This window comes from Rhipicephalus sanguineus, unplaced genomic scaffold (assembly GCF_013339695.2).
Source record: "Rhipicephalus sanguineus isolate Rsan-2018 unplaced genomic scaffold, BIME_Rsan_1.4 Seq611, whole genome shotgun sequence".
Taxonomy (NCBI): Eukaryota; Metazoa; Arthropoda; class Arachnida; order Ixodida; family Ixodidae; genus Rhipicephalus; species Rhipicephalus sanguineus.
Window position 1 is genome coordinate 73,889 of NW_023615624.1, and position 26,113 is coordinate 100,001.

The 26,113-nt window shown below is 46.3% G+C and overlaps 3 protein-coding genes across 3 annotated transcripts; 1 reads left to right on the forward strand and 2 right to left on the reverse strand.

The window, feature by feature from the left end:
- Window positions 1-71: 71 nt before the first annotated feature.
- Window positions 72-701, reverse strand: LOC119377907 (gamma-secretase subunit PEN-2-like). The gene is given in 2 exon segments (XM_037647197.2): window positions 72-374; window positions 377-701. Coding segments are annotated over 2 exon segments (303 nt in total). The 5' UTR covers window positions 561-701; the 3' UTR covers window positions 72-255.
- Window positions 702-7,906: 7,205 nt separating this feature from the next.
- Window positions 7,907-23,582, reverse strand: LOC119377909 (protein YIPF4). Its single transcript, XM_037647200.2, has 6 exons — window positions 23,006-23,582; window positions 21,240-21,408; window positions 19,930-20,101; window positions 18,100-18,177; window positions 15,612-15,725; window positions 7,907-8,248 (listed from the first exon to the last, which is right to left on the reverse strand). Exons 1-6 carry the CDS (start codon window positions 23,265-23,267, stop codon window positions 8,111-8,113), a joined length of 933 nt encoding a protein of 310 aa, XP_037503128.1. The 5' UTR covers window positions 23,268-23,582; the 3' UTR covers window positions 7,907-8,110.
- Window positions 23,583-23,824: 242 nt separating this feature from the next.
- Window positions 23,825-25,950, forward strand: LOC119377906 (exonuclease 1-like; the record flags this gene model as incomplete). The annotated part of the gene is made up of 4 exons (XM_049411672.1): window positions 23,825-23,923; window positions 25,104-25,343; window positions 25,614-25,733; window positions 25,827-25,950. Coding segments are annotated over exons 2-4 (405 nt in total), but the record flags the coding sequence as incomplete, so codon positions are not given.
- Window positions 25,951-26,113: the final 163 nt, after the last annotated feature.

The window sequence follows — 26,113 nt, forward strand, 5'->3', positions numbered from 1 at the left end:
AACCTGAACAGAAACGCCACGTATGGCGTCATTAGTAGAAGAACTACACTCTAATATAACAGTGTTCTAAGAATCGCGTGGCCAAGAGTAATTGCTTTACTGGAGCCGGCTACAGCGTGTTGATTTAACGGCGATGCTCATTTGTCCGCGCACAATGCAACGTCGCCAAGAAAGGAGAAAAATAAACAGCGAGTTCGCAGTCGCGACTCTGGCGAGCTTTCTGGAGGGAACGATGCGCAGTCTTGTCACCGGACATCAGGGTATTCCCGTGGGAGTGATGAATGATATGGCATCGCCGAAGGCTCCCCACTGGACGCGGTTGAGCTGGAAGTACGTCACCCAGGCGACCAACACGACGGTCCACAGCGAGGCGCGATGGCCGACCTGATCACGTACGCCTTGATCATCTTCTGTTCCTCGAACGGCTGCCTGATGAAGGCCTCCCGAAAGAACCAGACCGCGTTCACCAGCCACAGGAACGGCAGCGCAAAGAAACCGCCCCGGTAGTACCACCGACACAGTCGCAGCTTCTCGTCATCCTTGACTTTGCGCAGATCCATGGCTTTTATGGACTCGGAGGCGTCGGAAATCGTTCGTCACGTGCGCACGGGGGCCTTCGAAATGTGGTAGATAGTGCAGTAAAATCGAGCGCTGACCAAACAAGAGCGTCCACCTCATCCGCCTCTCTAGGCTTCCGCTGGATTGTGGTGGCTTATAGTGCGGCTCGTACTTGGCTCGTGCGGCAGAAATTGGGTATTAATGATGTCGATAGCCGTGTGGCTATGTCGACGATTTAGGAGCATGTAGTTTCGTTTCCATTACAAAACGCCTAAGCATTGTTCTTTTTTTTTTTTTCAGTAGTCCACCTCAGCTAGTGTGTTTGCAGCTGCTTAAAATTAAAAACTCGCGCGCCCGACATCAAAACAAAAGGAAATAACAGGTGCCACAGAACTGTTGAACTTGTCTCCATTTTGTGTTGCTGGGTGTGCCTTTTTATGCTAGCAGACACACAGTTGAAAAACCATTTGTAGGGCACCGAAGTAGGTTTCATCAAAATGACGCGCTCATCACATTAATTCCCACATGTGACATTTCTTAATTACAAGATTCAGGTGTAGCTGCACTGAATGGGCACACCTTCATGGCTCAAAGCTTCTTGAAAGAGCAGGACCAAAAAAATGATAGCACTGCTACAAGAGTCACCACAGTCACCCTGAGGAAGGGCTCGAGTTGGACCCGAAACGTCGGGTTTTTTAAAGTAAAAGAAGTTTTTACTTTTATAATTCATTGGTTGGTGTAACTTTTTCAATGATATTTTCTTCCCAACCAGACAGAATGCTGTCATATGTTCACCTTTAAGTAATGCGTTGTACTCAAGACTGGCAATCTGGCTATCCTTCATGTGTGGGCAAGTTAAACGAGCAATCAAACAGCTGCAGTTTCAAAACCAACCTTGTGCGTGTGTGTTATTGTGCGTCCTCGTTCACTCTGCGCTGCTGGTTTTCCTTCTCCCGTGTAAAACAACAGTTACACAGACAATACCAAAAGAGTATCATCTGCGCCATTCCGTAAAATAGAGAAATTTCTTAATCGAGTAAAATATGAATTCACAAAAAGTGACCTTCGCACATCTAATTGAATGCCACATTTTCTCATTTCTTTTAAAATTGTGTGTGTGCATCTGTGTGGTAAAAAGGCATACTTTAAGGCTGTGCCTGTAGTACACGTCTGCACAGTGGTCACAGAGCAACACAGATATTTCAACACCCTCCTACTGCATGGTGACATGCAACAACATGCACTCCTTCTCTTTGTTTGACCATCTCTTATTTATGTACAAGTCGTTTCAATTGCAACTGTCCCGTAAATGCTGCAGGTCTCCAAGCACTGGCCGGTTCGCACAATCAAGGTGCTAAGTATTTGCATTAATACAAAAAATGTTCTCAAGCTCTCAGCTCTGAAACAGTGATTCACAAGCATGCTACTTGTAAATGAACCTCTTTTACGACCAATATGCAACAATTTGTACAATACAGTATCCCAGATAAAAATAACATCCCACATTACAGTCATTGCATATTTCATACGCATGCATCAATGCACAAACAGATGCATCACTAGAACATACAATTTTCTCTCTCAGCAATGCTCACTTGCACCGAGTGGCAGCTAAGAAAGTGCATTTAAATATGCAGTAAAAACTCACTAATTGCTGTCATTGACCCCTTGTCAACTTGCTCAGACAAGCCTCAAAATATTGCAACTGCCAATTGCTATGAACATGCGATGCATAGGCTGTGCCGATCCAAAAATGACAAATGCTCAATGAAAAGAGAGACTTCAAGTGATCGAACAGTGGTTAAACAAGGGATGTTACTGCGGTAAATATTTCGACAACCAGCCTGCAGTTATATAGAAATGTCACACACGAAAGGTCTAGACCACAAAACACTATCTTGCTCACAATGTTTAAGCAAAAGCAAAGCAGTGGTAAGCCCAAGACTTGTTAACAAGCTTTTAAGCAAGTAGTGCAAGTCACCATAATGTTAAAGGGACAGTAAAGAGAAAAACAATTTTTCTTGTATAAGTAAATAGCCTTTTCTCAATACCAAGATCACCACTCTTGCCAAGAGAAGATGCCTGGTAAGCGAGAAAATGAACAAAAAGAAAATGCAGGTGGTGATGCCATCTTGAAGCTCCCGTGCTAATTGCTGCGACATCATGTATTTTAACGGCGTCTACTAGGGCCCACATAGTTCATTCGGTAAAATGAGGTACACTGTCTGATGGGGCCAGGGACTTAATACAGAAGTTTTAGGAAATTTTCTTGAGCCAGTGTGACCAAAATAAAAAAAACACCGTGAAATCTGTGACATCACGCTGACATTAAAGCGGTACTGACACAAAATTTCGCGGCAGAGATAGCCTGCGGGATCGATTCCCGTGAACATGCATATATCATCTGCAAAATATCAACAGCGAATATAGTTGGAAGGTATTTTAAATGAATTTTGAAGTTTGCGTGAACGATCGACACCCTCGTGCTATTGACACCCTCAAAGGTGACCCTCGGTGACCCCCCCTACTTCCCTCACGTGACCAAGCTGCAACAAGTTACGATGACGTCATAGCCACCATTTGCTAGCCGCGTTCGCTCCAGCAGCATACTTCTCGGCGGCTGCTCGCGAACTGCGCGGAAGTGCGTCACAGTTCTGTTGCTGACGTGATCGAGTGCTACACCGCTAGTTGGTGATAGTTGCACCTGGAGGCTTTTCATTTTTGAAACCAAAAACTGACACTGGTCAGTAATGAGGAGCCTGTAATTAATTATCTGTCGCATGCTGCAGTGCTGCAGCGTGCGACATCGTTTGCTCAAACGATGTGTCGTGTTATTACTAACGGACCCTCAGCAACACATTGCAGCAAAAAAAACACGAGGCCAAATTTTTGTGTCAGTACCCCTTTAAGTGCAGAGATTTCAGTATGAAATTTCAAAATGAAATTTCAAAATGAAATTTTAACCTCCATTTTATCTTCTGTTAATAGATTTATGACGGTGAAATTAACGACAGTAGAGTTTTCAAAGTATACATTATCGGTCTAAACCGATTCATCGTTTCACTTTAGTGTCCATTTTTAAAAGGCTTCACTAACTGTCGGCAAACAGACTGTGCAAATACTAAACACACTCGGTGACCATGATGGGCTCTTTCACTGCAGGCGGGTTCTCTGGTGATAAATTCAAGAGACATGCTCAGCAGTATTATGCAAAGCAGAGTTATTTGGATAAGGACGTGCACTGCTGTCACCAAACAGAAAACTTCATACTGTGAGACCATCATCATTCTAGATCGGCCAAACCAACAAGGATTGTTACGAACTAAGCACGCACACATAACAAAAAATTCAAATAGATTAAAGCATACTTTTTCCCTACAAAAGCAACAGACATTTGCTGAATTTTTTCTCCTTCCATTCTATAATTTGACATTTGGATAACTGAGATACAGTCGAACCCACATATAACGATCCCACATATAACGATCTATCGGTTATAACGGCCATATTGGGGTGCACTTACGATTTCCTATGCTAACCATTGAAGCTGCGTCCACATATAGCGAACATTTTTCAAAGCCTCCTACTTTACAACGAACACTTCAGACACGGTCGCGGTAAAAATATGGCGCATACGAAGCGAAAAAAAGGTTAAAAAGAGGCCTTCTAAAGCGTGACAGGGGTGCGCGCTCGCGCGTGCCCCGCTCCAGTTACTCGCGACTAAGATACCCAGATCGGCGAGCACCGCATGCAGATTTCGGACGCTGCGAGCGAGGTCGCTCACTTTCCAGGTGTTCTTCAGTGGTAGAATGGCAGTGAGGGAAAAAAAATAGTAGGCAGCATGAAGCCTTGCGGTCAGATTTCGCGCGGTAACCTTTCTGACGCCGTTCTCTGCAGCTACGACCGCCTGCGATGAACCAAACAAGCCTTGGAACGCAAGAAGGCATAAATGCAAGAAGTGATAACCGCGATAACTTTCCATCGCAAAAAGGTTCACTGCGTCCCTAAACTCGTCGACGCCACAATGTGCCGCGAAGGTCGTCCGTCTTTCGGTAACGGCAGAGACCGGTCGATCGGTGATAACGACTTCCGCGCGATTGCGGCGATGCCTTCGCGGATAAGCATCAGAAAAGAGCGAAGGCGAAGTGGCGGCCGTCGATGAACGTGCCATTATGCCGTACAGCCGACTACCTTATATCACAGTCATCTGTAGATATCTGCTCGGCTGCGCGTGTACGCCGTACACTGTGCATGGCGCGCCGTACACTGGCGGTATAAGGCCTGGCGGTACGAGCGCGCCATGCTGCCGTTCGCAAGTTCGCCGCCGCCGCCGCGTCGTGCGAGACCGCTTTAAAGTGCGCGTCGCTTTGTAGAAACGAAAGTAGCTCGCTGTTGTGCGCGGCGCGGGCACCGAGAAACGTCGATGCACTGACAGCGAGCGTATACTGCGTGTTTGACTTAGGTGACAACTGAAGTGCGCCGCGCATCATCGTGCAGGGCCGCGAGAGCATCGCGGAGACGTTGAGTGCGCGTTGCTTGGAAAATGCTTGTTTTCGCCGTGTTGAACGAAGAGGCTAGTCGCCGCACCCGTGCACGGTCCGGAGTGAAGCTGGCACGAAGAACGTACAAACGCGCGCATACGGCATACAGCAAGCGGCCCGGCAGTGACTCCGCGACCCGAGTAGGCGACGCGCTGCACGCAACTAGCCAGGGATGAATCGGCTCCACGCCGCGGTACCGCGCTTCGGTGAAACGGTGTCAGCTCATTGCAAAGGCGGTTAATTCACTCGTGAACACGCAGCGGGCGTCGCTTCACGACGCGAAAAGGCTTAGCTTGTCACCGAAGGATTTGTTAGCACTTTAATAAAAGTGCACAAAGAAAAAAAAACGGCTTGGCCGCTAAGCGCACGTTTTTAAGGGCGAGTCCATATACAACGAACTACTGATATAACGACCACTTTTCGCGACACTTTCGAGTTCGTTATAAACGGGTTCGACTGTAGTTCCTCATGGCACCATCAAATTCAAGTTGATGAGGTTTACTGTATGGTATCACACACACCAACTTTACAAGCATTTGTGCATTTTCCCTATCCTTTGCCTGTGCACACGAAGCTCGTTATAACAAAGGAACATTTAACATGAAAATATCTCTTGTTATATCCCATACTCATCATAAGCATACTTCATTGACATGCTGATACTAGTGAGTAATATTTTACAATTCCTTTATTATATCTTACACAGTTTCCAACTAATAATCTGGAAAAGCTCAATTGTGGACTGCTTTGTGGTATGGCTCACTGTCCCCGACCTAGTGTACTTGACAGAAACTTCAGACACACTGCAGCACACCATTAGGTAATTCAGACTGCATCTGCACAACTAAAGAGAAAATATCAATATTCTGGCTTTGAAATGTTACCCACATTGCCACTGCACAGTCATCAACCATGTTGCCAGCATCCTTTCAAAATAATTTAGCAACGCAAAGTTTATGAGGTACTGACTGAGCTCTGCGAGGCAATCCAGTACTAACTGCCATTGCAGAAATTGTTCTGCGTTTTCCTTTATGTTTTATTTTTTTGCTTGATCATATACAGTAGAACCTGTATACTATGCTTTTCATGGGACTGTGAAAAAAAAAACAGTGACTGAGAGACGTATAACACAAGCATGCAGCTAAAGTCATGAAAAGTACTGCTAAATAAATGACTCATTGCACACAGCTCTACCTCAGAAGAACTTAAAGGACCCCTGACAGTGAGTTTTGTTTGCGACTTTTTTACTGTAATTTGTAGCTTTGTGTGTGGTAATCCCAAAATTGAATCATAAATGCTCTAACGTGTTGTATAATCAATGCTAGCGTCGTTATTTGAGAATAATTTTAAGTCAGTTTGAAACGCCCGCCTAATACTATAAGAAGCTAGCGCCCCACAACAGGGTGCCCAAGTTCACATGCACTCAAGCCTTGGTGTCGTTGAAAGCGCATTTTTCGAATCGGGGCCCCGTGCGCGGTAAAGAAAGAAACGATGCAGGTGCTTCGGTATGTTAAGCGCATCCCCCCCCCCCTTCCCCAGGAAAAGTAAAAAAAAATTCATCATCTCCACTGCCCGCACCTGCCTTTTGACGCTGTCTCAGCACGTTCACGCACCCTGCACGCGCTGTTCTCTGCTTGCCGTACACGTGCAGCTTCACGTGTCGCTTGCTCTGAAAGTTTAGAAAGATCGCAGAGATGGAAAAAAAAATTACACCATCTCCTACTAAAGGGAAGCATGTGGGGATGCGAAGCAGCGCATGGGTCAACATAAGGTTCCGTTCATCACGGGCACCTTGCCCGATGTTAATCGCGTCCTTGCAAGTGGAGCCCACCATGAATTCACTGTAGTTGCTGTTGCTGTTTCTCGTCCCGAACTCTTGTTGGAGCACGCCACGCGGGTTCATCGCGCGTCTGCAGAATCTCGTTCCCAGACGCCATCACGTGATTGCTGAGAAAGTGTAAGGGGGAGAGGCCACAGCATCTTACCCAGCCCCTTACACAGGCCCGAACGTGCTAGTGCATGCCAGCACACATCGTTTTGTCCGCGTTACGCCAAGGTAGGACAGCATACGGCAGCCCGGGCACCTAAAGTGCTCTGCACGTATCATGATCAAGGCGGTCGAAGAACGAGAGGAAGAAGACTTCTCCTTGGTGCGAGTGCGTGCGCAGGTGGTTATGCTAGGTGTAGAAAGCGGACGGTCGCCAATAGAACTACGGACAAAGCCCAGCGCAAAAGCTGCTTCGCATCTAAAAAGCATTCCTGGCCGAAGCAGCCAGAACTACGTTGAGAGCAGCCCGACAACAGAGCGAGAGGGGTGACAAACAGCAGTCCTTACCGGGTGCCAGTCGTGGTATTGTGCACGCCCCGGAAATCTTTTCTGTCGTCGGACAATACTTGCTTTACTCGTGGAATGCCACAAAGGGCCTCGGTCTACATCATACCAGCGGTGATGTTGCGAGGTGCTGCCAACTCAGATGAGCATTCACACTTACTTTAAAACCAAATTAAAATACCTTAAAGCTAACGTCTGGCACTAATAACGATCAGAAGTACCCACGTATACAGGACAATCAAACAACACAACATCTCGAGGTTTCAGTTTTGGTGTCAGGGGTCCTTTTAAAGAAGTTCTTGATGGAAGTCCAGTTTTTCTTTTGCATCTCTGCCAGAACTAGACTCTTTTTGAGTACTTGGATGGGCTTGTGGCAGTCCACATCACTTAACACATTGAGCTTAGCAGCGCGACACCCAGCCTGCTTAGCTACTATGGTAGACGTTCATGTGTAGCAGATACATGTGACACCGGGTGAAGTCGTACCCATAACAATTTATTTCTTTCTTCTTCCGACACTTTGTAAACCTGGCCCCCACAATTATATTAGCACAAACAAATAGCTTTCAAGCAAAAAAGAGAAGTCTCTTCAAGAGGAATTTATGCGCAGTAAACCAACATGCCTGGGTTACAAAATCGCGCACTCTTCTATCCCAATCAGGATGTGCCACAGCTGGGGTCAAACGCCAGAATAGAGCGAGAAAAAGTAAACGTAGAGCAGAAACACGGGATACAACAGCAGTGGCCTTTTGTTCTGCAGTTCCTGTACACACAGCAGTGAGCCAGCACTGTATGTTGCCCACAGAACACCAAGCAGCTGCGACGAGAGAGAGAGAGAGATAAAATGTCATCAACTGGAATGAATAAATCCTGTATGTGTACAACCAATGAAACCAACAAACAATAATAACTTGTGGGCTTTACACCCCAAAACCACGATATGATTATGAGGGATGCTGTAGTGGAGGGCTCTGGAAGTTGGGTTCCTTTAACGTGCGCCTCACTCAAAGTACATGGGCCTCAAGCATTTTCACGTCCATAGAAAAAGCGGCCGCCGCAGCCAAGATTCGATCCCGCGACCTTCGGGTCAGCCGTCGAGCACCACAACCACTAAACCACTGTGGCGGGTACCAATAGACAATAAGCCAAGGAAAGCATACGGGACATTGTTGTTTTTAACGGTAGTGCAGTGATTGTGACCTAAATTGAAAGGAATTAAAGTGGATGAGGTAGCACCCTCTGTCGTAGCTCAAATGGTTAGAGCATCGGATGTGTAATTCAAAGGTTGTCAATTACGATCCCAATGACAGAAAGGGTGCCTTTAACAGCAAACCTGTTTATTTAAGCCAGCCGTAATGTCGACCCTGCTGCAAACTATCATCATCATGAACGGCTACGTGCCACAGAATTTGGGCAAACTGCACTACTCACCGCTACGGCGTGGCCTGTAATAACCCTGATGGGTAAGAGAACGAGCACAGAGAGAGAGGGAGAAAGAAAGAGAGAGAGAAAGAAAGAAAGCTACTTCTGTCGAAAGAAAATTCTTTACGAGGGTGGGATTCGAACCCGCACACCGGCGATCCGAAAGTAAGCGTCCCAACCACTTAGCTATCCAGGCACACTAGCAGAGCATGCGAGCAGACCTAGAGAGTCACGGAGCGTCCTAAGAAAGTGCGTACTCCCGAGGAGGAAGCTGCGTGTCTCAGAGCTAGGCGTGTCAATTGACGGGGAGCACGAGCGGCAACGGGCCCGTGCTTCGCTGTGCCAAGCTTTGCACGGCTTAGTGCAAACTTAATAAACAAGTGTAACGGGCTAGTTGGTATAGATCCATCTTCGTAAGAAGCGCAAAACTACACACAGGGACAACAAGAAAGAAAGACACTACACAAGCGCTTGACTGCCACTAAGCGTTTATTCTGAGGCGCGACATATAAAAAGGAAAGAAAGAAGACAAACAAAAAGCCCACGTGTCATACCGGTTATTTGCAGTCAAGCGCTCGTGTAGTGTCTTTCTTTCTGCTGTCCCTTTGTGTAGCTTTGCGCTTCTTACGAAGATGGTTAGTGCAAACATTAATTTTTTTTCGTCCACTTTAATTCCTCTCAATTGAGGTGATAACTAGGGGTGTGCGAATATTCGAAATTTCGAATATTTTTCGAATAGTGTTTGCTATTCGATTCGATTCGCACTGAAATTTTACTATTCGAACTATTCGAACTTCCCAAAGACAAATGCAGTCAACGTCTGGTTAAAAATGACCCCTTCAGATTTTTAATATGCTTCACCTCATTACACTCTCGTATTGCGGCAAAGCTGCCTTTCAATCTCCGTTACGGTCGAACTTAGCCAAGAGAGAAAGTCCGGTTGGAAATGGTCCCTAGATTTTTAATATGCTTCACCTCATCACACTCCCGTATTGCCGCAAAGCTGCCTTTCAAGCTCCGTTACGGTCGAACTTAGGCAAGAGACATTCAACGTCTGATTGGAAGTGGTCCCTAGATTTTTCAATATGCTTCACCTCCTCACACCCCCGTATTGCGGCAAAGCTGCCTTTTAAGGTCCGTTACGGTCGAACTTAGCCAAGAGACAGTCAACGTCAGTTTGGAAGTGGTCCCTAGATTTTCAATATGCTTCACTCATCACACCCCGTATTGAGAGAGGCACCTCCCGCAGTCAGAGTATGCGGCAGTCGCGGAAGCATTCGAGCAGAACTTTCAACCGACGGAACCACCAACATATGATCAATTTGTGCTCGAACTGAGAAGTATCATGAAGAAGCACGAATTCGCGTAAATTCCCGCGGCGGCCTACGGCGCAAAGGCTGGTGGGACGAAGAGGTACAAAGGGCCTTACTGCAAGACGAACGGCGAATCGCTTACACAGAGCGGCTGTTAGGACATCACCGGAGAGGAGTGCATGAGTACCTGGGAGGAATACCTCCGCCTCAAAAGAGAAATGCGGGTCCTTGTACAAAGCAAAATAGCTCAGCATAATAACAAACAATGCGAGCTATCACAGAGGCAGGGCGTAACGGTGCAAACAAGTTTTGGAATATGTGTCTTCATGGATCGCCAAACTCCCGGCACCTGAAATTCGACACCCTCTCCAGCACCTACCGGTCACCGACCTCGCAGCGCACCTCACGACCCACATGCAAGAGCTCTTCAATCCCACACATGACGAATCGACCTCAGCAGTAAACGGCCGACCCAGATGAGCCTCACCAACCCAGTGAAGAGGACCACTGGCAGATAACTAGGATCGCTCTTGAGCGTGCACTCCCGCGTATCAGGCAATACTGCTACCGGACTGGACGGCATACCGGCGGGCCTTGTGAAATGCCTGGGGAAGTCTGCTCGTGAACACCTCGCGGGAATCTTCAACACCAGCCTCAAGAACGGCCCATCCATCCGACTGGCAATGCGGCAGAGTAAGCCTCGTGTGCAAGAGAGGAGGCGACGCTGGACTGACTGGGCGACTATAGACCAATCACGGTGACGAGCGTCCTATATAGACTCTCGCTCAAGTCTGAAGGGCTGGATGAGCGGTGGGCGGAGAAGAGGGGCTACTGTCTGAACTCCAGAATGGCTTCCGACGGAACCGACGCCTGGAAGACAATCTTTTCGTGCTCACCCAGACCATCGAGGTGGCACGGAGAGAAACCAGAAGTCTGCTTGGATGCTTTCTGGATGTCGCCAAGGCTTATGATAGTGTGCCGCACGAGGAGTTTTTCCACCAGTTAGACCCACGACAAATGCCGCGCGTGTGGACGACTTTCTCCGGCGGCTCTATGCAGATAGCTCGGTGGTAGCATGCTTCAGAGGCACAGGAAACACAGCCTGTGAGGGTGACAAGAGGACTCAGGCAGGGCTGCCCTTTGTCTCCGCTGCTATACATGCTCTATGTGGCGGACTCGAGCAGGCCACTCGTGGAATCGGGAGTGGCTTCGCGTTCCGACTCATGATTGGTGGAGTGGCGCAGACATGGACGCTGCCCGGCTTGGTGTTCGCTGATGATCTGGTTACTACTGGCTGAGTGCAGCAGTGACCTTCAGAGGTTGGTAACACTGGCGGCCGACCACCTGAAGAGTCTGGGCCTTCACTTCAATGCCAAAAAAATCGGCCATATTGCAGTTTTCAGGCGTGGAGGACCATTGATGTGCAGCTTCCCGACGGAGGAAGCATTCGGTATCAGACAAGTACCGGTATCTCGGTGTCAACCTGTGCACCTCCGCAGATCTCTATGACAAGCAAGAGGAGCACGTTCGACAGGCTTCTGTGAGGGCCGCCAACGTGTTGCGACGGCGGAGCCTGTGGGGGGTGCAACCGGTTTGTACTAGTGCGCGAACTGTGGGAAGGCAGTACACGTGCCAGTGCTGACATCGCCAACGCCGTCATTCTGCCTGTCCGCAGCAACACGCCAGTGGTTGGAAAGAGGCCAGCGTGAGGTTGGGCGACTGGCGTTGGCGTGTCATGGACGTGTAGCGGTCGAAGCTGTGCAAGGTGACCTCGGATGGTCAAGTTACGAGGCACGAGAGGCAAGGAGCAAGGCGGCCTACGAAGGCCGTCTTCGCCTCATGAACGACCAGCGGTGGGCCCGTCGTGTATTTAGATACACAGCTATCAAGGGCATGAACACACCATGGCGCAGGCGTCTCCACAATCTGTGCCGCAAGTACTCCCTTTTTACTGACCCCGTCCAGGAGGACAGTGAGAGAAAATGGGCAGTAAGAGTACGGAATAGAGTGCAGGAAGCTGAGACGTCGTGTGGCAGGCGGCTATGGAGCAGAAACCTAGCCTGGCCCTATACAGAGCCCACAAGACCACCATCTCCGCCGAACGCTTATACGACAATAGTGCCGGCAGTGCACTTCTGTTTGAGGCCCGTGCTGGAGCGCTCCGCACTCGGGTGTATCGGCGTCACTTCGACCCGTCGTTGGCTGACGGCACTGTGCAGTGCAGGACATGCGGGAAAGACGAGGAGAGCATTGAACACCTGGTGCTTCACTGCGAACGCCTCTGTCCTCGTCAGACAGATGGCGCCACACTACCGGAGGCACTCGGTTTTGTGAAAGACTGTGGCGCATCGGGTGAAGGCGGCAGCCGCGATACCAACGTGCACCCCCTGGCAGCGACAGCAATCACAAAAGCAAGGCTTCTGCAGTGGTGGTCAGGGAGACAGTGAACAATTGTGATGTTCATGGACCTGGTGTTTTTTCTTTGTTTCTCTTTTTTTTTTTAATTTATTTGTTTCTCGTTCCGGTCAGGACACTAAAAGGTGCCCCCCCGGTATAAAGGGGAAGACCACAGACATCATCATCATCATCATCATGCGGTCGCAAATGTATTAACTCAAGAAAACGCTGGTTCCAATATGGAGATGAAAGATGTGGCAGAGTTGGGGACTCAATTAATGCTGTTTTGGAGCTGAAATTTGGGCAGGAAGTCCGAAAAATCGGACGCCGAAGCTTTTTAGCATCCAAAATTTCAGATGTTCTATATATCGACGTCTACGAGGCAGATTTGGAACTCCGGACTTGAAGGGAGCACACCCTGTCCGCCACATCAATTGGCCTTCCACAGCAGTTGACAGAGGAGGAGAGGCTGAGGAAATGGCACCTCTGCCTATCACGTGTAAAGTGTTGTCGGCAACACTTTGGTTGCACCAAATCATGTACATAAATACAATTCGGCCTCTACATTGCCTCACTCTTGATAAGAAAGACAACTATGAAATATGACCCCACCAACGCTTCATCAACCTAGCGAAAAAAAAACACTTTCATGTTGCGATCTCACAAGAACATACTTAGGGATTCTCTGCAACTTTTTTCTGTAATTTCACTTCGAATTATTCGAAAAATGTATGAGAAATATTCGAAAATTATTCGAAATTATTCGATTCGATTCGCACTCAATCTTTATTATTCGAATCCGCTTTCCGCACCCATAAATTTTGCTATTCGCACAGCTCTAGTGATAACATTACACTACACCTAAAAATAACAAATAATGTCCCCTATGCTTTGCTTGGCTTGGCTTAATTGTCTCTTGGATTCATCTGGTTGTGTCTAACAAGAAAAGCCCCTCGAACAATTCCCCTTCTTTCGTACTGTCTGTGCACAAGCTTACAGAGGGATACTGAGCTAATAATTTGTGATCGTTTTAGATGAAACTTGCTGGGTGTTTGCATATTTGTGTGCCGATTTCAAATATGCAAATAATTTTTAGTACGATATGCAGTTTTACAGTATCATATAATTCACAATTCACAAAATGGCTTCATTCAAGCAAACTTGATGTTGGTCACTATCAGAAAAGAATGATTTGAATTGTCCGTAATATATCACCGACAAAGTTATGTACTACACAGGCCTTTCTTACATATACAGTGAAACCTCGTTAATACGTACCTGCCGGGAGCGCGGCATAACTACGCACTAAACAGTAGTATGCATTAACCACCAAGTACAAATTTGCCTCTCCTGGCGTACGCCATCGCCGCCAGCAAAGAAAAAAAGAGTGCGGCAGCAAATATTGCCTAAACTACCCACTGCAAAGCCTTTTCTTTCTTTTTTGCCAAAGTGGAGAGAAGATCCCTGCCACTCTCGCACGACTGCCCGATAGCGCGCGGTGGCCGCCACGCGGCCCACGCCAAAGAGCATTTCGAAACTATTACAGGGTCCGGGATACTCAGTGCCCGACATAGCGACAGAACAGACAGTGTCTGCATTCCGCGATAAATGTGTATGCGTCTGTGCCGCGATCTACTACTAAACGAAACGGACACGCCGGAACGGCTGCGTGGAGCCGATCGTCTCCTGGGTAGTTGCGTGCAGCGCGTCGCCTACTTGGCTCACGCCGTCAGTGCCGGGCCGCTTGGCATACCGCACGCGCGCATTAGTCGCGGGAGTGTTCTTCGTGCCCGCTTCGCTCCAGACCTTGCACAGATGCGGCGAGTAGCTTGTTCAGATTACGCGGCGATGTCGTGCTTCCTCCGCGACGCTGTAGCGGTCCTGGCAGCAGACGGAGGTTTGTTGGGTGGTCGCCTAATAAAAGCGTGCAGTATGGTTACAACAGCGCTATGCTTGCTGTACCGTACGCGTGCGTTTTAGCGTGATAGCGTCAATGCAGCGAGATTTCACGGCGTCCGCGCCCCGCAGCGCTCAACTCCGTAACAGCGATCTGCTTTCGTTTCTACAAAGCGGTGCGCGCTTGAACACGGCCCCGCACGAGGTGGCAGCGATCGGCGGCCCAGCACGTTCAGGTTGTGGCCAAATAAAACCTTGCAGTATGCTTAAAGTAGCGCTGCGCTGCACGCGAGCCCGAGCAGATAGCTGAAGATACTTATTGTGATAAGGCTGTCGGCGCTAAGTCATGCTGGCGCGTTTGTCGGTGGCCGCCGCTTCGCCTTCGTTCTTTCCCGATGCTTACCTGCAAAGGCGTCGCCGCAATCGCGCGGAAGTGGGAATCGGTGATCGACCGATCTCCGCATGTCTCGAAAAGACGGGAAACCTTTGGCGCCTCACTGTGGCGTCGAGAATTTCACTGGTGCAGCAAAATTTTATGGCAGAAAACTTATCGCGGTACGCGTAGGTACGCACTAACCGGTAGGCATAGGGCGAACCACTACGGCTTAAGCGGTCAGCGAATGCATTGGGCTCTATGGGACTCGGCCGGGGATTCGTCGCAACTACGTTTTTAACCGTTAGTACGTTTAAAGCGGGTACGTATTAACGAGGTTTTGACTTAATGAACACGCCTGGCAAATGGTTGTTTGCTGTGAACAGTTTTAAATTGCGCACATTGTTTGCTTTCTTTTCAGGTTAGAGGATAAACCTGTTTTTTATGTTTTAGGAATTTCAGTGAGTGGTGCTGGCCAAAATGTGAAAAGCACTTCGAAATTAGTGATGTTATACTGACACACCAGTGATGGGGTTTCTACTTGAGATTGAAACAAAACACACCTTAACCTTGGAGAAGGCATTTGCGGGGAAATTATCTCTAAGAACAGGGATTTGAAAAAAGAATGTTACGTGTCCCTTTCAAAGTTATGTTACAGCACCCACAATACCTGTAATTACAATAACAAAATACGCTAGTCCCAGTAAATATGAATATGAAGCAACATGCGAGGAATCTGTCTGCTCAAACAAGACTTGTGGACAGTGCCAGCTAGTCACCTTGAAGGTCAACTCCACATAGTGGAACGGTCTGACCAGAGGCAGAGTAGTCGCAGTAACCACGAGGGGCAGGACAGAGTAGCCAATCACGCCTAGGCACTGGGAGTAGCTCACCTGGAAAGGGAAGAAGAAGAAATGGCTGAGAAGCTCTGCTGCAATCTCTCATTGTTCATCTCAGATTGATCGAAAACACAATGTTAAAGGTATTTTCTGCAACACACACACTTTCTTGTTCCTTCATATTGTGCACACATCTAACGATTGGAACCACTTGCCCGATGGCATCGTTTCTATTTCTGATCACTCGCTTTTTTGTCATACTTTATCTGTGCACTTACATTGTGATAATCCTGCATAATCATTTCATGCACCTTTCCTTTGAAATATTGCTTTGACATTTACATTTTGCTGCTAATATTTTATAATGTGTTTATTTCTGTTCTTTTTTTTCTTGCTTTTGTTTTTTCTGTTTTACTTGTATTCGTCATATTTAATTCGGCACTAATATTGTATAACATGTTTCATTTATTACTGTTCATTACTGTTATTTTCTGCTTCAGTTTTGTGTCATTCTGTTTAAATATTGTTCCAAATTTTCTGGCACCATTTTTGTATAATACTGCTCATCGCATTTTTTTCTCTCGTATATTTGCACCCACTCCCCTCTGCAATGCTTTGGCAGTTGACGGTACGTAAAATAAACAACTAAATCACACATTTGGCAACAGCAGTCAGGGCAATATCTATGAAGCTTAAAGTCTAAATGTGAGTTTGTCAGTACTAAATGCTCTTGCTTCACTATAGTTTCTATGCTTTTGAGTGCATTCACTATTAAAGGAGCCATGCAACACCTCTTCCTCAAAGCTCAGAACATGCCAGAGAGAGTGTGTACTGCCTTTACAAACATGTTCTTGTAGAAACTTTTGCAAAATAATCTTATAATGGTGGGGACATAAAGAGAGCAATAATCACCTCAGCATAACAGAAATTTTCCTCTCAGCCAGTGGCGCTGATTGTAACGCTTGCCTTCATTCTTTTATCTTTTTTTCTCCCCCCCCGTAATGCATCTGTGGTAGCCCTTATGGCATGGCAGTGTCAATAAAAATGGAAGGATGCATTAACAACTGCCTCTTCCCCATTTTTGTAGAAAAGTGCAAGGGTGCACATGCGTGCATACACTTTCCAATAATAGTCACAAACAACCACTGAATGGCCAATGGCCTACGATATCATAATCATCATCTCATATCCACCTCAGAATGAAGGCATCTCCCAATGATCTTCGACCCACCCTGTCCTGCACAAGGTGATTTTATTTTAAGCCTGCAAATTCCTTAATTTAGTCGCTCCACCATACAGCACAATAACATATTTAGCTTGCATGTTTGTGGGCAGTGCAGCATACATGTATTGGGAATGTGTCATAACCGCACTTAAGAAAAAGGAGCGCTCTTTACTGGTGAAGTAAGCAGGAATGCATAAGCATAATGTTGAATTTTGTATTGCATCATCAGCCACAACCGGTGAAGCACTGCACAAACTGAAATGTAAGACGCAGATGTGGCATTGAACTGGTAAAGCCTAAGCATCCATGGTAAAATTAAAATGTGTCAAGCACCTTAATGCATCAGCTTGCACACGGAAAATTCTTCAGGGTGTTCTATTCACACAGCCAACACTTGTCTCCATTGCGCAATGGCTACAATATCAAGCTTCTGCACTAAAGGTCTAGCAGAAACATAGTTTATTTTCTCATGTTTTAGATACTCATCATTATTTATCTGTTCTTTTTTGTGTCCTGATTTTTCTTTTAATCTCCATTTAATACTTTAGGGGGCCCCACTACGGTGAATGGACAACTGCATACTAATTGCTTCATGGACTTTTTGATCATATGAGCCTTCTAATGCTTAGGCATCATCACGGTGTTGCAGTGTCCCTGTAAGTAGGCAAGGTGCAAAGCACAGCTTCAACCGCAGAGCACAGCCAAGTACCTAGAGTCACGAGAGCAAGCAAAATATATATTTCCAGCTCCAATTACAATTCAACAATGACATGTCCGCACAGCTGTAAACTTTAATGTAGTGAGAATACACTTGTCATGGGATACGTATGCCCTTCATAATTTTCTCAATAGATACAGCACAAAACCAGCAAGAAACTGGCAACAGACACTGAAGAGCAATTGAGTGGCTTACCAGTGACATTTCTGTTGCTAATTTTGCCTGCTTCAGCAATTCACCTGAATAAGCTCACTCATAGCAAACACCTCTCTTCTATACATATGGCATCTTATGCTGCCAGAACAGGAGAGCATCCACTACCATCCTCTTTCAATTGTGTAGTTTTGAAATACTACTGTCGTGCCATCCCCTTCGACACATTTAAAACTTAGTTGCAAACAGAATCTTTCCTTTGTAAAGCCTCATAAAATTTTGTTACGCTCAGAATCACGCACTGCTCTGATGTGACACACGATATATCTCACCTCTCCACCCAGAACTCGAGCCAGAAGGAAAATGACTAGCGATCCGAAGATCCACATGGTGACAATCCACGAGACCACCTGCAAACAAAGTCCCAGCTTGGCATTGTCTCACCAATGAATGTCGTTCAAATCGGTTTAGAACATCCATTCTTGTTCAATTACATCAATTGCTCATGCCAGATTAATCTGATACATGCTGATTTATATAGTAACCCTCTCAGTATAGGCAAACCCTCACTCTCAAAAAGCATGTGAAATGTTTCATGTTTTAAAAACTACATATTGTACTAGAAAAATTGCATACCTCAAATCAGCACATGAACAAAATTAAACTCCGCAAGTTTATCCAAAATAAATCAACAACTAAAAAAAAAATTTTTGAGAGCAGCACCCCCCTTATAACGAGGCAAAGAATTCATCTTTGTTTTTTTTTTTTCGAGTTCCAAACTTAAAGTCAGGCGCATCAGCATAAGTGAAGATTGCTCTCTTTCTACACGTCAAGCTAGGAAAAAACTTGGAGAATTTGGAAAAGTTCAAGACCTTCAATTCAAACTGCACTACACTGAACTGTGTGTGAATAATAAGTGTTACTGTTATAACTTTACAAATGACAGTGGGAGATAATGCAGCGTTAGAGGCCTGGCCTAGCTGCACAAGCGTTTGGCAGTGCCCGCAGAATGTGATGTAGTGTTCTGCAAAAAAAAAAAAAAAAAAAAACACACATGCAAGAATTTTTTGGTTTCGGTGGTGAATGTAGGTTATTATATCCAATAACGCAGCAATTTTACTTTCTTAAACAAGGTATCAAATATGTCTATATGTCTATCTCCATATGAAGGTCAAGAAGAATTACAATTGGAAGCGGTACTGGGATCAACACCCAACACCTCCACCACTTTGGAAGGGGGTTTATTGAACGACGTCGGGTGGTAGACAGAAAGCCGACACAGCGAAAAACAGTCCAACAGGCTCAGCGCCAAGGACTTGCGATCAGCAGTCCCACTTCGCACCAAGAGAGCGTCCCACTGGTGAATGCCTTGTTCCTTCACCACTACACAATTACTTTTTTATATCCAACACTTTGTTATAATCTGTTATAATCCATTCTGTCACTACAAGGTTTGGTGTAATAGTACTACCGATTCCAAGCAACCCAGGTTTTCTTTCAACGATAGCTTTCTTTTACCATCAGTAAATACCAAGTATGGCAAACATACCAAAATCTCTACAGCGATAAAGTTCCAGAAGAGGATTCAATGAGATATTAAGCAATTATTCTTATATCATTACTGAAACAAATCATTTTTTTCTTATGTGCTATAACCCCGAGGGCTAACGTTCTGTTACCAAAGTGATAGCTAAGGTTTTTTTCAAGCTTACTACTACCATTAAAACATTCGGTTACTCAAATTACTTATGTAGGATTTATTTCACTGCTATACATTCTGAGCATACCCTTTATTGTAACTTTTGTCTAGTATTATACTGCACTGTTGTAAAGAAGTAGAAATTTTAAGGGCTCGTTTTTCTTTGTTATACACAATATTAATGAGAACTAACACACAATAATGCCAAGGAAAGTATAGGGGTCGTTATTAGTAGTAAATGTAATGTAAATGTGAAGAAAGAAAAGTGGACTTTCTTGTACTTTCCTTTGCATTATTGTCTGTTAGTTCTCATTAATACTGTACTGTTGTGCCACACTGTTGCACTAAGTATTTGCATTGCTTTGGAGCCTTCTTCTGTATAATGATATGTCAATGCATGTGTATATGTACTGTCTTTCATGTGAACCAAGCATGAGCGATGATCTTCAAATGCGAAACTAACCGAGAACTGGCCATAGATGGAGACGAGCGAGAAGAGGATGACCACCAGCAGAGGTCCCCAGAAGTCGGGGCTGTCTCTGACCAGTTGCCGTTTGTAGCCCATAAAAGGAAAAGGCAGCAACACACAGCACACCTTGTAGTAGATGTCCTTCAGGTCAATGTCCAACTCCTCTCTGAAAGGAAGGCACTGACTTCAACTGACGTCCCATTCCCCTCCGCAGTTTTGAGCAAATATCCGAGCTAGAAGGCCATTTGTGATCCATCTAATAACAGACCACACAAACGAGGGAATCAAAAGAAGTGCAGATATCAATTTTACAGGCTAAATTAACTTCAGCACAAACTTCGCAAGCTTATGTGAAATGAGTTATGTTACGAGTTATGACTGACAGCATTTGACGAAACGGTAACCTATTTCAATTTAAATGCCAAGAAATGACAGGTGGTTTATTTTGCCAGACTTGTCATGATAGCCATCACGAAAACATCACCTTTAAAGCAATGTAAGTCTGATGTTGAAGACATTACTGTCAACTGCCTTTGGAAAATGTCTACACATTCACCTTCCGAAGTGTGGCTGGGAGACACAAATGTGCACATCCCTGCTAGCCCTGGCGTCATCTAACACGAGAAGACAAGTGGAATCAGGCAGACGATGGATGAGCTTGTAGCCATCAACGCTTCCACGAATAATCACGTGATCCCCCGACACTAGGTGTCTGAATTACATCACTGAAAAGTTTTCCGCACCAGCTGGCGAGAATTTTAATATTGGGAACTATGTGATACAAGTGAGATAGTGACACGACCATGCATATTACTGCTGTTATTATCCCCAAAAGCTGTGTAGTACCCAAGACAAGAAAATCATTTGGTATCCACACTTCTTTAACATAGAAGAGACACACAAAGTGCTTGTCATGTGGTGCATAGCACAAAGAACATAGTTCACAGCGTGTGTAGTAATGGCATTTATAAGAAGGGATGTTCAAACATTACTCAGCAAGCGTGTCAGTCTATCACTCTCTCTCTCTCACTCACTCACTCACTCAGAAAAATCACGCAAATTGTTTCAAAAACCTTTGTAGAGTGCACTGAGAAAGAAACACTAATGAATTGACTTGCAGCACCGCCTACAATACATTTCAGTTTATTGCTGACACGCTGGCTGCTAACAAAAAAAAAAAAAAAAGAAACTTGCTGTTGTAGGTACACAACTGCATTACAAAGTTACCAGCAACTAAAGCGGAATACCAAACTATTTCTGCATAATAAATGTGCCACAATGAAAAGAATGGGTTGGATACTCACAAGAGAGGAGCTTTGTCATCGTCATCTGCATCGTCCACCTCGAGCAACCATCCGAGGCCTTTCTGATGCAGGAACGACGAACCAGGCATGGAAGATGCAAACGAGGTGTCTCCTTTGCCACTGTGTGCGGAGGACCAAGGATCCATCGTGCCAGTCAGGCGACTGTAGTCTGTTAAAGCATGCGACACCATTGTGAATTTGCGCCATACAATGCCTTTTCCAACTAAATGGTAAGAAACCCTGGCATAATCCTTATTACAAAGAGAATGTGTGTACTCAGTACCTTTTATTCAAATCGGAGAATATGGCTAGTGGGAAATACTAACTGGACAGCAAAGGTGGAGACAGCACACAATACTGTAACGGGACAATCAAAACACACGGATACTCAACACTATACTTTTCGAATGCTCAAACCGTCGCCATCCAAAAACAGTCTCTCTTCATCCTCTTCCCCTGTCATCCCCTTCTTTAATCTGCGGTGTTCTTTGCCACCATTACAATATCAATCATTGCTGTGCAAACAATGAGCCCAGTCTTCTCGCCCCCTTCAGATATCAGCTTCGCTTATGGATGGGTACATCAAATTTCAAGCGAACGGTTGCATGTCTCTTCAACCAGACTATCAGTACTCTCAAGTTTATCTCCCTAATTTTATGTAACAGTAACAAAACGACATGGTGAATATTGGGCGATTTCATGGAACGTCTCAACTACACTGCAGTGCTTTGAGAAGATGCAGTTAAATGTCCTCAGTGATAAAGCAGTTGCGCTGCCTGGTGGTAGCAAACACTACTGGCACACCAATCATATTCTCTCCTGGTAGATGGAAGGGCGAGTTGTGTTGGCAAAAATACTGTGTGTGGGCCAGCTCGTTTACCATGACTTGCATATGGCTAAAGAAAAAGCTAAGCACAAACATGGGGACATCAAGATAATCACGAAGCTTGCTAATGATTGAGCTTATCTTGTCAGAGGATCTTGTGCCAGCAAGCCCTCTGGGAAAGATGCGTGCTTTCGACCAAAATTCAGCACGAGCACACAATAGTTTATTACTTTTCTTTTGTACCTTTGTGCTGATGTACATCTTCGGTTCAATGCACTTACTTTACACCATCAGGAAATAAGCCTTCAGTTGTTACTGCACCTTGTGACTGTACTGACATCTCTTTATATGTCCATTATGTTCTCTAATATTGTCAAGTCAAAACATTGGTGATGATGATGATGCTCACATGGCCCTTCAACTACACATGTATTTTCTGCCTAATGTTCCAAGTGACGGACAACCCTGTGATGCTGTACACCACTCAATGTGGTTGTGTCGCACTCAAAACAAATATGTCATTGACATTTCGCTAAGGCATTACGACATCAATAGTCGGCTTCAACACACATGCATATATGTGCGAATGGTTGGCCGTTACCACGCGCCTGCACTCGCCAACAAGGTCTCATGTGCTGTTCAGGGGTTATGGGCAATGAATGTAACATTAAATGACGCTAAAGAAAAAACAAACAAATGAACAAAGAGGTGCTCGTAGTAAGCCCCGCCTCCACCACTGATGGATGCGCGCAGTCGGCCTTCCACGGGTGGCGTCACGGCTCAAAGCACGAAAGTCTTCTGCCGTATTGCGTGCGTTCGCCTGCTTGACTTTACATAGGGCCTTGTCAGCCTCCGCAAGGTTACTGAAGATTTCCAACGCATATTATGCGCAATCTACGGCAGGATACCACACTAGAGTTAGGGGCGCAAACTGCCGTACCGGGGCTCGAAGTCGAGGTCGCCATGAAGACGAACTCGTCCAAGGCCTTGGCCGGCGGCGCTTGGGGCGAAATGGTCGGTAGAGCCGTTGCTGCTTTCGCCGTAGCCGCGGCGGCAGCTTGAACGACGGGCGAGTCAGCGTCAAAGCCGTTCGGTTCGTCAGTGTCCATGGAGATTTTGACGTAGCTGCCAGAGCCCGTGGAACTCGAGTCCGAGCTCTGTCCATTGTCACTGTTGCTGCCGTGAACGGGAATGTCCATCATGCTCAACGCCAACGTAAGACGTGTGCACACGAAAGAGTCTTGTTAAACTCGTGTTGACGGTATCTACGACACAGCTGCTAAAAGATCACCTTAATCGTGGCTCATTCATGATGCGTCGACGCGTCCACTGCCACGAAGCGGTTTCGGTATCTTTTCCGATGCGACTTGTGAACAGTGCTTCTGTTATGAATTCATGGTGAGCACTTCCTTATGCAACGTTTACATCGAGAGGACTCTGTGAGCACGATCGAGCAACATACGCGGCAGTAAACAAGCGATGTTGGGTTACACGCCTTCACACGCGCAACGAAAACAAAACCTGAAAAAAAAAAAGTTTAACGGGTTTGCCTACGTTGCCAAGCGCCGCTGCGTAATATTTAACCGCTGCCAATTTTAGCGAAATACATAATAACGTATTTTATTACCTGAAAGAAAGCGTTGTAGACAGTAAAATTAATAATAATAAACACATATTAAAAAGTTTAACATGGTGATTGCGATGATTAACTGCAGCTGAAAGTTTTATAACAATGTTCATAGCGTCACGTCAAACGTCACAAAAAAGTGCGGGAAAAAGAGTGCGCGAAATGGGTCAAAGCGATTTAGCGCGCTTTCCAGGCAGCGACTGAAACAGCCGCTATGTTCTGCGGGGGAGAGTATTTCGGCCGCGCGTTAAAAAAGTCACGTGGTACACAGAGCTGCTCCGCGCGCGGCGGTCGCGGTTGCCTAGACGACGAAGACGCAGCCGCGGCGGCACTCCGACCGTCGTTGGGACGAGCGTGTCGTTGGGTTCTGCGGCAGTGCCATGTTTCCTTTGGTATTACAAAGTATTCAGTGGGCATTGCGATGAAGCAGTGACTGCATGAGCTGCACGTCACAGCGCACAAATGCATCATTCAAGGGTAAAATTTAGCACAGCTTCACTGACTTGGCGTCGCGAAGACTGATGAAACTGCGGAGCTGGTGCCTTTTCCTTGGCTTTGGGGTGCGTTTTTTACCAAGTACTATTTTAGCTGTCGACACAGCGATGATAATATGACGCCGCTAAACGGTCCGTGAGCTCCTGCTTTGGCCACTCGCAAGTCAGGATCGGATTCCCTTCGTTGCTGGGCGGCCGACGTCTCTCTTCCCGACGAGTTTTGTCGTGCAGTTGCGGCGACACGCCTCTCTCACTCGAAACTCGGGGTCGGCCCGTCATCGTTGGGCCCATATGCTCTAGCGAATTCCCATCATATTTCCCGCCGCGCCGCTTCTTCTCCCGAAGACAGAACCTTGTTCGTACTCGCCATACTCGTCGCCGAACGTCGTAATGCTCTGCGCCGACAGTGCACGCTTTTGTACTGCTTTGTTCACTCAGAATTTATGCTTGCAGCAACAACGAAATGAAACAATGTTAGTGCTGTTAAATCAAGGTGTGCGGCCTAGAGGTAGGGGGCACTCTTGTAAGCTCAGTGCGAGCAGTCCGGCCGCATTAGAATTAACACCACAATTAAAGCACGATATGCAACACGTACGAACTGACGGTCGGATGTCAACAAGCATGCACGCTAGCTATAAACAAAGATAATGATGTGCGTCTATCCTGGCCTCTCCTAACTCCATCGCACAGTAGTCAGGGAACACCAAGCCCAGCTTTTTACTCTGCCGAAATAACATAACACTACCGCAGAAGGGGAGCGTATACTATCGATACGACGGCCGGAGCCACCGCGTCTACGCGTCTCCGTCTCGTCGCCGGTCTCGCTGCCTGGCAACGGCCAGACCCCCGCCAGAGGGCCGCACCGGCCGCACTTTTTTAACGCGCGGCCGAAATACTCTCCCGTTCTGCGGGAAGAGCTTGAGCAAATGAGTTTAGAATAGTTGAACCACTTTTAAGCATATACAAAAGAGCGAACGTAGGTATCTAACAAAAACGATGGGAATTCAAGGGTTGTTGCCGTTCGTTCAAAAGGCGACGAGGCCGGCAAACGTGAAAGAATTTAGTGGGAAAACTGCAGCCGTGGATACTTACTGCTGGCTTCACAAAGGCGCGTTTTCGTGTGCCGAACGACTTGTGAAGGGTGAAAAGACCGATGCGTGAGTAGCTGATTCGAAGTGCTACATTTGCTGCCCTGACTTAGTGGTCGTGAAGTTTGCTCACTAGAGACGCCGGCAATTAGCTCAGACGCTAGCCGCGCGCTAGCCTGCAAAAAGCTCAGGCCGCCTTCACTATCCAATTTTTTTTCTTGTTTGTTTATACTTCGTACAAAAAAAAAAGCAATTGCCAAACACCGCGCGTGCTGTTTACGCTAATTTCGGAGTGAAGTGTATAGATGTCATTGTCGTTGTTTGTGCATCTTTGCTTAGGTATGTGAGCTACTGCATGAAGATGGCAGACCTGCTCATCGAGTCCGGCGTGCGGCCGATCTTGGTTTTCGACGGACGGCATTTGCCATCGAAGAAAGGGACGGAGAAAAAGCGCAGGGAGTGAGCGGAAACCTTTTCTCACTGTTGTGTCATCTGTTCTTTTACTTATTGGTATCCATTGCCTAACTAATTTGGCTCAACGTGCTTTTTCAGACAGCGGGAAATCAACAGACAGAAAGCAAAACAGTTTCTCATCGAAGGAAAGATCCAGCAAGCACGGGAATGCTACCAGAGAGCTGTTGACGTTACGTCTGCCATGGCTCATGAAGTCATCGTGGTGAGCTGTCATCGTTCTCATTTGGAACAACAGTGCTTTCGACATATTCTTTAGATTTTTTTGCATGAAGTTTAGCCGTTCGAGTGGAGATATGCCTCTAGGCGTGGGTACATCCATGTAAAACGGCACAATGCCGGCCAATTAAATTACAATAGACATAGTA

Bases quoted from the DNA above. Each gene is read 5' to 3' on its own strand.
- LOC119377909 (XM_037647200.2), bottom strand. From the start codon at position 23,267: ATGATGGACATTCCCGTTCACGGCAGCAACAGTGACAATGGACAGAGC. The intron at 18,178-19,929 runs GTTAGTTTCGCA...CTTTGTTTGCAG, and splicing joins CCATCTATGGCCAGTTCTCG to GTGGTCTCGTGGATTGTCAC. The intron at 8,249-15,611 runs GTGACTAGCTGG...CTCTCGTCGCAG, and splicing joins ATGTGGAGTTGACCTTCAAG to CTGCTTGGTGTTCTGTGGGC.